At 32.1% G+C, this 12,875-nt stretch overlaps 1 protein-coding gene across 3 annotated transcripts in view; it reads left to right on the top strand.

Moving 5' to 3' along the window:
• LOC132749983 (voltage-dependent calcium channel gamma-5 subunit-like) overlaps window positions 1-9,341 on the top strand; it is a 103,086-nt gene extending 93,745 nt beyond the window's left edge. For all 3 annotated transcript variants that reach the window (XM_060739930.1, XM_060739932.1, XM_060739933.1), the window contains 4 exons: window positions 3,814-4,131; window positions 6,826-6,921; window positions 7,332-7,466; window positions 8,176-9,341. In XM_060739930.1, coding sequence (XP_060595913.1) covers window positions 3,915-4,131; window positions 6,826-6,921; window positions 7,332-7,466; window positions 8,176-8,477 — 750 coding nt within the window. In that variant the 5' untranslated portion in view covers window positions 3,814-3,914 and the 3' untranslated portion in view covers window positions 8,478-9,341. The remainder of the gene's footprint in view (window positions 1-3,813; window positions 4,132-6,825; window positions 6,922-7,331; window positions 7,467-8,175) is intronic.
• The last annotated feature ends 3,534 nt before the right edge of the window (window positions 9,342-12,875 follow it).

The following is a 12,875-nucleotide window of genomic DNA, read 5'->3' as shown; positions in this document are numbered from 1 at the left end:
AATTATGTATATCTGTTCTTCTGTAATTGTTGATCTCCATACAGTAACAAATGATATATCACAGTATCTAATGTTCTAGATTATTCTAAAATCTTGTCTATGTACGACAAATTATATCTAATGAATCTCATACATCAAATGTTCCTTTATTTATCACAAAAGAAAATTTAATCTCCAAGTCTAACTTTCTCTATTACAAATAAATTACGCATTTAAATGTATTTCAGTAAGAATATATCACAGTAGAATTTGAGCATAAATTAGAGAACAACAGAATCCGTAAAGAACGCCAAAATGACAAAATTGAAATGTTACATGCTCGGTTTGATTGAGCCTGTTTATGGACGGTACTGGAAAGTGCAAGTTACCGTTCACGCCACCAGTATAAGTTTTGAATTTAGAAACATTCGCAGATGTGTTCATACGGCGGTTATCATAAGGCCTTGTAATCACCAAAAATTCATATTACACTCATGGCTGCGCCACTCTTATAATATACCTTTTGGTGCTCACCCGTGAAATATATTCCGATATTACACTGGACTAAACAAATATCTTTTAGATATAATTACTTTGAAGTAATTATAAATATTTTAAAGAAATTTGATATTTGAAGTAAACACAGTCAGCCTTTCAAAATGAAAATAAAACCATAAAGATTTAACTAAAGAAATAAATTAATTATAATGACTTTATAAAATAATAAATGACTGCTCTTGTATTTTTTTGAGAAAATCATTTTGAGATTTGCAAATGTCTTACCACAGTAAGCAATATGAATATACATCTGACAGTATAAAGCTATTCATGATGGATTTTTAAAAGGTTTGTGTTATTTGATCAAAGAATGTCCTTAAATGTACATGTTACCTCTGTGCGTCTTTTCTTTAAAGATGTCTTCTTTCCGAGAGACATAGGGATGTGTTATTAATCCCGTTTTACAAATTATATTGTTATGTCAAGCTATAGCTTGTATTATTATTTTTTTACTTCAACATATAATATATGATAAACAAAATCAACAAGGAAAGACCGCGTTCATTGACGGCGTTCAATGAACGCAACCCCACACGACCCCGCAACAAGGACCAGCTGAAACCCAAACAAAAACAGGACAGGGCATAAGGCAGAGCACGGACAGGATAATCACTTTAATAATACATAAAAGGAAATAATAGTAACAGACAAGGAAATTAAGACTGGAATGTTTAAGACCACTTTAATTCTAAACGTTACCGGGAAAAAGTACCAAACTCCCATTACACTATTATGTATATATTTTCCAGACGGTTTTTAATATCATTTCACGCAAATAATTTCTAGCTAATAACATCATAATTTCTGGAGAAAATTGTGGTCAAATATAAATTTTGGAAAATAGTATTCAGCTCGTGTTCATAAAAATCAATAAAGTTACTATGAATATTAAAAAAAAAAACACAAAATTTGTATGACAATAGTTTGAACAAGTTCACCGCTAGGCGGAGCATTATATGCCCGAACGTGCTTTTTTAGTAAGGATGAAGCATTTGTAAGACATTACATGATTTAAATAAAGTATTACCTCGTTCAAATAGCAATCCTCCTATAAAGTTTGAATATTGTGGGCCAAATGGAACTAAAGTTATTGTCTGGAAACTGTTTTCAGTTTGAGGTGAAAGCGACCTTGAACTTTGACCTTGTGACCCCAAAATCAATAGGGGTGTTCTACCCAATATGGACAATCATCATTTTCAAGTTTGAACACGATGGGCCAAATAGAAATTAAGTTTTGTTCTGGAAACTGTTTTCAGCTTTAAAGTAATAGTGGCCTTGACCTTTGATCTTCTGACCCCAAAATCAATAGGGGTAGTCTACCCTATATGGACACTCATCCTATGAAGTTTGAATATTGTGGACCACACGGAACTTAAGTTATGCTCCGGAAACTGTTTTCAGTTTTAAAGTAATAGTTACCTTGACCTTTGACCTTCTGACCCAAAAATAAATAGGGGTCTTCTACCCTATATGGACAATCATCCTATGAAGTTTGAATATTGTGGGCCACATGGAACTTAAATTAGGCTCTGGAAACTGTTTTAAATTTTTAAAGTAATAGTGACCTTGACCTTTGACCTTGTGACCCCAAAATCACTAGGGGTCTTTTATCCAATATGGACAATCATCCCATGAAGTTTGAATATTGTGGGCAAAATAGACCTTAAGTTATGCTCCGGAAACTGTTTTCAGTTTTAAAGTAATAGTGACCTTGACTTTTGACCTTGTGACCCCAAAATCAATAGGGGCCTTTTACACAATATGGATAATCACTCTGTGTAGTTTGAACACCAAGGGCCAAATGGAACTAAAGTTATTGAGCAGAAACTGTTTTCAGTTTTAAGGTAATAGTGACCTTGACCTTTGACCATCTGACCCAAAAAATCAATGGGGGTCTTCTATTTAATATGGACAATAATCCGATGAAGTTTGAATATTGTGGGCCACCTGGAACTCAAGTTATGCTCCGGATACTGTTTTCAGTTTTAAAGTAATATTGACCTTGACCTTTGACCTTGTGACCCCAAAGTCAATAGGGGGTCTTTTATCAAATATGGACAATCATCCTATGAAGTTTGAACACTGTGGGCAAAACGGAAGTTAAGTTATGCTCCGGAAACTGTTTTCAGTTTTAAGGTGATAGTGACCTTGACCTTTGACCTTGTGACCCCAAAATCAATAGGGGTCTTTTACCCAATATGGACAATCATCCTATGAAGTTTGAACATTGTGGGTCAAATGGAACTTAAGTTATGCTCCGGAAACCAAATTGCTTACGGACGGACGGACGAATAGACAGACAGACGGAAGGACGGACGCCAGGGGGTATAACATAATATGCCCGAAATTCTTTCGGGCATATAAAAAAAGAGGAACACAGCAATTTCTTATCATTGTAGAGTCAAATAAAAGAGACGATATTAAGAGATGAAATTAAAATATTATAGCCAGTAAGTCCGGATCATAAATAACAAAACAAATAAGGCTTGCTTATCCTCATTGGAAAAATATCCGAGTTTGAAATAAGAATAAATTAAAATTCAATGGCAGATAATTCAAAAGCAAAACGGCGACCAAGTTTATTTCTATTAAAATGACTTTGTTCCCACATACTTATAGTTAAAAGTGACATTATGCTATTTTTGTGAAATAATGCTGAATTGACTATATATTTCAAACATAGTGTTTGAACAATAGTTTAGTTTGGGAAATGTTCAGGATAAAATCTATAACTTGTTTAAAAATACAAAATACTGCCTACTCTTTTATATATTGAAAGTTACAGGTAATTTTCTATGGATATTAACAGAAATTTCCTTAGGCATCGTTAGGGCGAAGTTAATTATAAAAATTGAAAGGAATGAATTATGGCAAAATGTTTACTTATTTTGTTTACTCAGTATATACCCTTTGTTGGGCTTAATGTCACATGGTGGCACATTCTTGATATTATTCTCCATGTCTGTATGTAGCAAATGCTTTTATAATAACTTGAAAACTCTTATCCAGTTGTTGATTTTTTCCTAAAGATGCGTATCGTAATATCTATTCATATTGTACAGAGAGGGAAAAGTACGGCGTGGATGTTGTGAAATAACGCAGGCCGTTGTTATATACAAGGGAAATATCTAATAAATTTGGAACACTTATTTTTAAGTCTTCTTTTTCATCATCATTCAGGTGTTGGTGCAATCACTATTCAAATTCATGTTTAATCATAAGCTTTGGTTACTTCATGTGCAATTTGACGTTTACAAATGTTTACTTTTGTTTCAGATAATTAACACACATCTGTTTATTTGGTGATTGATCAACTACCAGTCCATGCAGTGCCTTGTTTTATATTCGAATGGATATGGTTATAGTTGGTTGTCAATATGCGAACAGAGTTACAACAGTGGACAGTCATTTCTTTATCAACAGGAGCAGCGGCCTTAGTTGGGCTTCTTTTATCGTTCACAACAACAAATTGGCTGTACATGACAGAAATGTGCACTGAGCATATCCCTTTTAATAATACGACATATGTGATAAATATGACAATGCACTCAAACGCCGGCCTTTGGCGACTTTGCACTAAGACCACGGGATATTGTAAGTTTTTAATAATTTTTATAAAACTTTAATCGGAATATCGTTTTTTTATTTATGTAGCTATAATACTGATTATTTTCAATGAATTTTAAATTTAACTCTCATCTTTTTAGCTCATCTGAGCTTGCTCAGGGTGAGCTTTTAGGATCGTTGAATGTCCGTCGTCCGTCGTCCATCCACACTTGTTCGTTAACACTCTTGCGGTCACATTTTTGCCTCAATCATCATTAAACTTTGCCAGGATGCTTGTCTAGTTGATAGCTCGAATGAGTTCGAACATGGGTCATCTAGGATGAAAAACTAGGTCACAGGAGCTAAAAATAGAAAAACTTTGTTAACACTCTAGCGTTCACATTATTGCCTCAATCATCATCAAACTTGGTCAGAATGCTTGTCTTTGTGATAGCTCGGATGAGTTTGAACATGGGTCATCTCGGATGAAAAACAAGGTCATCGGAACTAAAAATAGAAAAACCTTTTTAACACTCTATCGGTCACATTTTTGCCTCAATCGTCATCAAACTTGGTCAGGATGCTTATCTAATTGATAACTTGGATGAGTTCGAACATGGGTCATCTCTGATGAAAAACTAGGTCACCGGAGCTAAAAATAGAAAAACCTTGTTAACACTCTATCGGTCACTTTTTTGCCACAATCGTCATCAAACTTGTTCAAGATGCTTGTCTTTGTGATAGCTCGGATGAGTTTGAACATGGGTCATCTCGGATGAAAAACAAGGTCATCGGAACTAAAAATAGAAAAACCTTTTTAACACTCTATCGGTCACATTTTTGCCTCAATCGTCATCAAACTTGGTCAGGATGCTTATCTAATTGATAACTTGGATGAGTTCGAACATGGGTCATCTCAGATGAAAAACTAGGTCACCGGAGCTAAAAATAGAAAAACCTTGTTATCACTCTATCGGTCACATTTTTGCCTCAATCATCATCAAACTTGGTCAGGATGCTTGTCTAGGTGATAGCTCCGATGAGTTCGAACATGGGTCATCTCGGATGAAAATGTGAACGTATGTCAGGATGGGGAAAATAAATACAATTCTTATACAGTTTTCTAAGTTTATAACAAGTATTTTGGCAACAACAGTGTCTAGTGAGTTAATAATCCTGGATATAAATACATACCAACTGACACGTTTGGATAACAATGTCGTTTGTAAGATGTTTACTGTATTTGAACTTTGGCGGTTTTAAAACTTTATTTACATTACTTGGAGGTCAAGACCGAAGTGACAACATTGGTTGAATTCCGACTTTTATAAGGTTCGATGTTTGAAATCCACCAATGAAACACCAGAAATCCTCCAATGGACAGACGGCCGGATTTCTGAATCTGAAATCTTGGATTTCAATGGCGGCCATATTGAAATCTCATATGAAATCTACATACAAAAATCATTAATATACAAAAACATGAAGTGAATACATAAGGATTTCTGACCTTAATCAATCATAAACGTTTCATAAATTACGTTCTTGAATTGAATTTGACTGAAATTGATATTAACAATAAGAAATTTTCAATGTTAAATATGAAGTGACAGATTTCAAAGATGTTTGTCATTGGACGTCTGCTACACAGAAAATGTAAGGAGAAAATCAGTTTTCAGTTTTTAAGGTAAGTTTAACATTTCTATCAGCTAAATTGCAAAGTCAATAAGTGTCAATACAGTGTTCCTTCAGATCAATCAGGTAAGTGAAACTTGTTCTTGTAGAAGTCAACAAATTATGAAGCTATAGGATTTCACAATGTCACTTGGATTTCATTATAAGTTCTGTTGTAATTTCATTTCAGAATTATGCTAGAATGTTAGATCCCTACAAAAAACTAGGTTACCAGAGCTAAAGATAGAAAAACTTTGTTAACACTCTAGCGGTCACATTTTTGCCTCAACCATCATCAAACTTGGTCCGGATGCTTGCCTAGGTGATAGCTTAGATGAGTTTGAACATGGGTCATCCCGGATGAAAAACTAGGTCACCGGAGCTAAAAATAGAAAAATCTTGTTAACACTCTAGTACAACTGTTTAAATCCAAATATCCTCTAAATTGGTCTACAGGTTTGTTTTGATGATTTCTAGGTCAAGTTCGAACATGGGTTACCTGGGGTCAAAAACTAGGTAACACTGCCCAAATATGGAAAAACCTTGTTAACTTTCTAGTGGTCACATTTTTGACTTGATTATCATCAAACTTGGTCAGGATGCTTGCCTAGGTCATTGCTCAAATGAGTTCGAACATGGGTTATCTCGGATGAAAAACAAGGTCACCGGAGCTAAAAATAGAAAAATCTTGTAAACACTCTAGTGGCTACTGTTTTGATCCAAATATCCTGGAAATTGGTCTGTAAGTTTGTTTTGATGATTTCTAGGTCAAGTTCGAATATTGGTCACCTGGTTAAAAAACTAGGTCACACTGCTCAAATATGGATAATCTTTGATAACACTGTAATGGTCACATTTATGACTCACTTGTCATGAAACTTGGTCAGAATTCTTGTCTAGATAAATATTCGGATGAGTTTGATGGGTCAGGTGAGCGATCTAGGGCCATCATGGCCCTCTTGTTTTAGCAATGTGTCTAAATGTTAGAACGCGTTGTTGTGTCCTATACTCGTATTTGTTACATATATTTGTTCCCTTTTGAATATTCAACATTTTTTATTATTTCAGCTGACGAATTATATTGTGTAGAAACTGGGTTAAAATATGGCTTAGATAAAAACAAAGAACGTCTAGATCAACAATGGCGGACGGGCACTGTAATAGGTAAATTTGAAACAGACAATAGATACTATCATTATCTTATTTATATGTCGACAAAAAACGCTTTTCTTTTTCGTGTCAGACAAAGCATCTGCTCTAAAATATCCTTTCACTCACCCTGGATGATTTTCAGATTTGTTTGTCCTTGATTTACATTCTGATTGTTTCATTTCATACCATTTTCTGGTAAAAAAAAATGTTGCTTTTAATTCCACTAATTCCATATTTGATTACACTAAATTATTAGACAATGTAATACGGTTATGGTATATTTCAGAACTTTAGTACAAGACATATTACAAACTGCATTTTAGTAACATGCATTACTCTGAATTAATTAAGTTTGAGCTATTTTGTTTTTTAGTATGGTAGGCTTGAAAATCTTATTATGTATTATTCATTCTTAATTACAGAGGCAACGCGGATCCAATTTCCTTTGACGTGCTTAGCTGTTTTGCTCACCTTAGCTGGTTTTATTTTTAGCATATTTGGAAATTACAGACGTGATAAGAAGACTATTGTTGCTGCTGTGCTTTATATTTCCTCCGGTAAGTTAAACATGTTTGTTTAAAAAATCTATTTACCGAATGCTAAGCATTGCCGAAACCTTCCGTTACTTTACTTTGTGTTAACCGAGCTAATGTTGATATTTTTTCTGGTCCTTCGGGGTCATTGATATAAGCACATTAAGTGTTGATTAAGTACCGCTCAAGCCAGTGCGAGTGGATGTGAGGTATGTTCCGCTCTTTCATTATTCCTCATGTACATAATCAAACCAAGTCTGAAATTTTCAATGCTTCAGAAGGATCACTTTTTTTCCAGATAATTATACGTGTCATTAAAAGATGAAGTATCCTAATAAATCCTTTTATTTCACATGCATGAACAAAAATTCCATTTAAAACTTAATTGCAATAAACAAAATGCCCTTATTTAGCCTTATATTTTGTTTTATTGCTTTACTGATGCAGTATAATAGCTATCTACCTATAATTATAGACCTAACCAAAATTTAAATCAATGATGTAAAATCAGAATTCTTGTCAAGATAAATAATCATCTAAAAATATTTTGGATTTTTTATTTATGAACAATTTAGTACCTTTATTTTAAAACATGATATTTTCCGAAAGCAGAAGTTAAAAATTACTGTAATTATTACATCTCACGAATTTTAGCATTAAACAATGTATTATGAAATCGACTTAATATTTGAAGAAAAAAAAATTAACTGACATGTTTGTTTTTCTCTTTTAGGTTTGTGCCTCTCTGTTAGTGTTATTCTGTTCATTTCACGGATAAACGACGAACTGTCACTCCAAAACTCTAATAACTGTACTCACTTTGAATATAGTTACGGCTGGTCATTCTATTTGATTGGCCTCTCGTTTGTTGCAGAAGAAACGTCTGCTGTTATCTCTATTAAACTCTATCTTATAAATAGCCTGAAAAATGTTGGAGACATGGTTCGAATTATTCCAGGATTAGAAGATAAAATATTCGTAGAGACAACTAGTTTGAAGAACTATGAGCCCAACACACAAACACTTATCTGGTGATACTGCTTACGATTTTTTATATAAATTATTATATATGTTTTAATATATGACATTGTCAATTCACATCTAAATAAATGTGTTACACGATAAACATTTGCCCATGCTTAATACAAACAAATGAGTTGATGCTTATTAGTGTGTGTCAACGAACTCGATGATTTTGTTTTATTAAAGCATCACGCCTCCAGATTTTGTGATTTTTGATGAAAATTTATACATTGCTCTTATAAGGAAATATGGTGTCAAGTGTAAATTTTAAGTGATATAACATAGCATAGCCTTAGGTACTTACTGTAAACGCTTCTTATGCATAACTTAAATAAATATTCAGAATATTCTCGGTGGAATTTTAGTGATACTTATAGCAAATATTTTCAGATATTATAAAATATTTTATAGTTTACTTTGATTTTGAATATTTTAACATTTCTTTTGCTTTGACTATAAATTCCTCAAAGTGGCATAGTTAATAATGAGTGAACAGGTGAACATTATAACCTACATTTTGACAAAATTCATTTCAATTTCATAATTTACTTTGCAAGATGAACGATATAATAACTCATGAGGCTAAAGGAAATTCCTGTAAATATCTATTGGAATTTATTCGGGCAGTTCTTTTAAATTTTAGGGATAATTATAATTTGTCCTTAATATGTTTCAGTATCAACTTTAGGTCGATCACCATTATAACAGTCAATCTTTTAAGACAATGAAATAAATAACACGATTCTTTAAGATTGGTTTTTATAGTATTCAGTATACTCATCTGGAGGCGTGTCACTTCAAAATGTGTTAATACATGTGAGGTATAAAATGTCCATATACGGGGTTACCAGTACATTTTATTATCAACATACATCACTTCATACCGCCTCCGTGGTCGAGGGGTTAGAGTCGATGACTTCTAATCCAGTTACCTCTCTGGCGTGGGTTCGATCCCCGGGAGATGCTTTGGTAGTTTAGCGCGGAGGAAGGTAGTCTAGTACTGGTGTAATTCTCCAGGAACGATGGTTAGGAAACTACCCGCCTATATGACTGAAAAACTGTTGAAAAAGGCGTAAAATGAAACAAACAAACAAACAAACATCACTTCATTTTATGTGACATTTGTTTAACCATTTGTTAAAAAAACACTTCAATGTACGCCTATTATCGTATGAATTTATTTAACGTTTCGAAGAAATTAGTATAGCATCACTTTAACTCAACACGTTTAATAAAATTCAACATGAGAAGAAAAATCATTTTTGCGATCCTCTATATCTATAAATGTTTAACGTTATCACAATCACAACACCTTTATATTTCAGCTAATATGGCAAAAATTTAGCACGCTCTGAGAATTAAATCTATTTTTCTTCAAGTTTAAAAACATTTTTAAATATTAGCACAATATAATGTATATATGTGTACAATATTATTACTTTATTCATAATAAAATGTCTCAACAAAGTCTTTACGTCTTCAATAAAAATAGGTTGATTGTTTGAAATTGGTAATTTGTCTGTTTGCCTGTTTGTAGTTAGTCGTTGCGCAATTGTGTTATTTCAGGGGCTTGATTTTAATCAAACAAAGGAAAATAAGATTATTTGGAGAATTAAATGAACTGGTGAAGGAAGATCTCAGAAGATCGCATTACGTTATTTCATGAACAACGTGGCTTTTGTTTGTTTGCTTGTCTGTAGATAGGTGTTGCGCAGTTGTGTTATTTAAGGTGTTTGACTTTGAATCAAACACAGAATATAAAGATTGAATGGAGAATTAAAAGAACTGGTAAAAGATGAGATGAGATAACAGATTGATTTTATACGTTATTTCTTTAAACATGTGGCCCTTGAAAAAAGCAAAGAGCGGAAGTTGTCTGTCGGCTAGCCAGCTTCAAACCTTTCCTGGACAGATGTCATGCAAATTACTAGAAGTACATAAACATTAGCAGTTTTCACTGCTATCTCTGGTTTTAATCAAAAAAGGGATACTTGTTCTTAAATAAATGCATATGACAAATTAAATTCATATTTCTTTTTTCAATAACCGTACTAACAATGACTGATATTTCACATTTTTATAATGTTATAAAGGACACATTTCATCACTCGTTAAGCTCAATTGAAAAATTTAATGTCTCATACACTAAATATTGTTCCACCAATCTTTAACTTTTAAGTTTATATTCTTTGTTAAATTTCAAACTATTTTATCTATATGAATGGCAGATTTATCTGATAATTTCATCACATTGAATGGCTATGGAAACCAGGAAAAGGAAAATAAGCACGTTAACTTTGTCCACAGAATGCTTGACATTTGTATCAAATTAAAATGAAACTATAATGCTTTTCTTTGGAGGCATGTTGTATATATAGAGCGTGTAAATTAGCAAGGATTCTTATGCAATGGCTTGACAGGTGTTTCTCGGATATGTTCTGTTTGCCTACACTCATTTAAACAATTAATACACTGAAATATGATGTGTGTAAGCAAAACGTGTTTTCGAACAATGATTACTTTCTTTAAGCTGTATCTATTCAATGATATTTTATATAATGTTTACTGAAGAATTTGTATTTTTGAATTCTTTAACAATTGAACTTTATAACTAAAAAAATGTGTCGTTTTTAAAACTGTCTATAAATAATCCTATTTAGTAACTATTCAAAGAAGAAAAAGGAATGATATTAAAATTATTTAATGCTTTATTAAAAAAATATATCGACAACGGCTGACGACAGAAGAAACTATGCTTCAAATGAAAAGTTTATATCAAATTCCACATTTTAACAAACATGTTGCTACATGAATAATTTTATGGCCTTATTCATTCAAAATAATGTGAACTAAAATAGATAATTTAAAAACAAAATGTCTGTATAAAGAACGAATCATCATGCATCACAAAATCAATTGATATTGTTGCAACTCATTTTGTAAGCTTATTACATTGTTGCAAATACAATAGTCCGTTCGTTATACAAGTTGCGTGCATTATTTATTTGCAGTTATCATGGAAATTACTTGGCCAAATGAGTATCATTACTTTGGAATTACTGAAACCTATTTAAATATATTTTAGCACGGAAGCAAAGCATTGCTTCTAATTACATTGTTAGATGTTAACGAGGAATTTTTTTGTGTTACATCATAAAACGAACGACTTTCTTGAATATAAAATATTGTAAAATATAATATAATTTCTTCGGTAAAGTAACTTCAAGTTGTTTTATATTTGCTCTTTATTTATTTTTGTCTATTATTGTGTATGTGTGTATAGTATTGGCAGGAAAACTTACATAACAACAAAACAACATGCAAATTAAAAACTAACGACAAATGGTTTTCATATTAAATATCACAAATATTAATAATTACGAAATATTGATTAGCAAAAACAATTTTGCCCATCTGAAATTTAAAATGATCTTGACTTTAACAAAATCTAATCTTCACGTCATTTTGCGTCGATCAAAAAGTATAAAATTCAGTCATACCTTTAGAAGAAAGGATATTACGAATAAAGTCCCAAAATATTCAGGGAATCTAGTCCGGTCATGTGACGAAATACAATTTCATTCTTTTTTATAGTGAAAGCAAATTGTTTAAATTTTTGGACAATATTTTTACCAATACCTCAAAGAAAAAGAAATCCAGAAAGTTCAAAAAACTTAAAAAAAGAACAAAATAAAGAAGTTCGCCCACTTCTCAAAACATAACTAAAATAAGAGAGCATTTTGTTTGGATGTGCGTAAGAAAACTATGGAGCTTGTGATATTCTGCTGTCAGCTGATCTATCCTCAGTGCTATGGAGTCTTTCTTTAATTCCTCTGAGGATTGAAAATATACGATAATTCGAATATACACGAATATTAATAACATCGATCAATGTCCTACTTTCTTCTTTTGCATTGATCTACCTTTTATTGTCTTCAAATTTTCTCTTGACGAGCGTTATATTAAATCAAAATTAAGTATATAGAAAAAAATAATAATGCTCATTTCCTAAATACAAAGTGAAAACAAAAGAAGAATAAAGCTTCTTTCTCGCATAAAGTTAATATATGAATATTCTACAAAATTTTGATAATAAACCAAAGTTTTAAAATTTTCAAAACAATTCTTTAGTGTACATTTACCGCTACAAAAATCTTTATTTACTAATACACAACAGTTCCTGTCGGCAGAGTTTTCATGACCTAAACTTAAAAATGATCGCACCTAACTTTGAACATACCTTTAGATTATCTTGCAAGAAGATAGCAGAAGAATTTCGGTTTAAATACTTAAAAGACCAACAAATAAGCTGTATGGAATAAAAAATATTTTTTTTTTGTATTTCATAATCAAACTGTTACACTTGAAAAAAAATATAAAAGCGAAAACCGAAATTATTGATAATATCAT

The sequence above is a fragment of the Ruditapes philippinarum genome, unplaced genomic scaffold, assembly GCF_026571515.1.
Source record: "Ruditapes philippinarum isolate M1 unplaced genomic scaffold, ASM2657151v2 ctg1025_1_1_1_1, whole genome shotgun sequence".
Classification (NCBI taxonomy): Eukaryota; Metazoa; Mollusca; class Bivalvia; order Venerida; family Veneridae; genus Ruditapes; species Ruditapes philippinarum.
The sequence above is the reverse complement of the archived record's forward strand: the minus strand, read 5'-3'. Positions and strand labels throughout refer to the sequence as shown.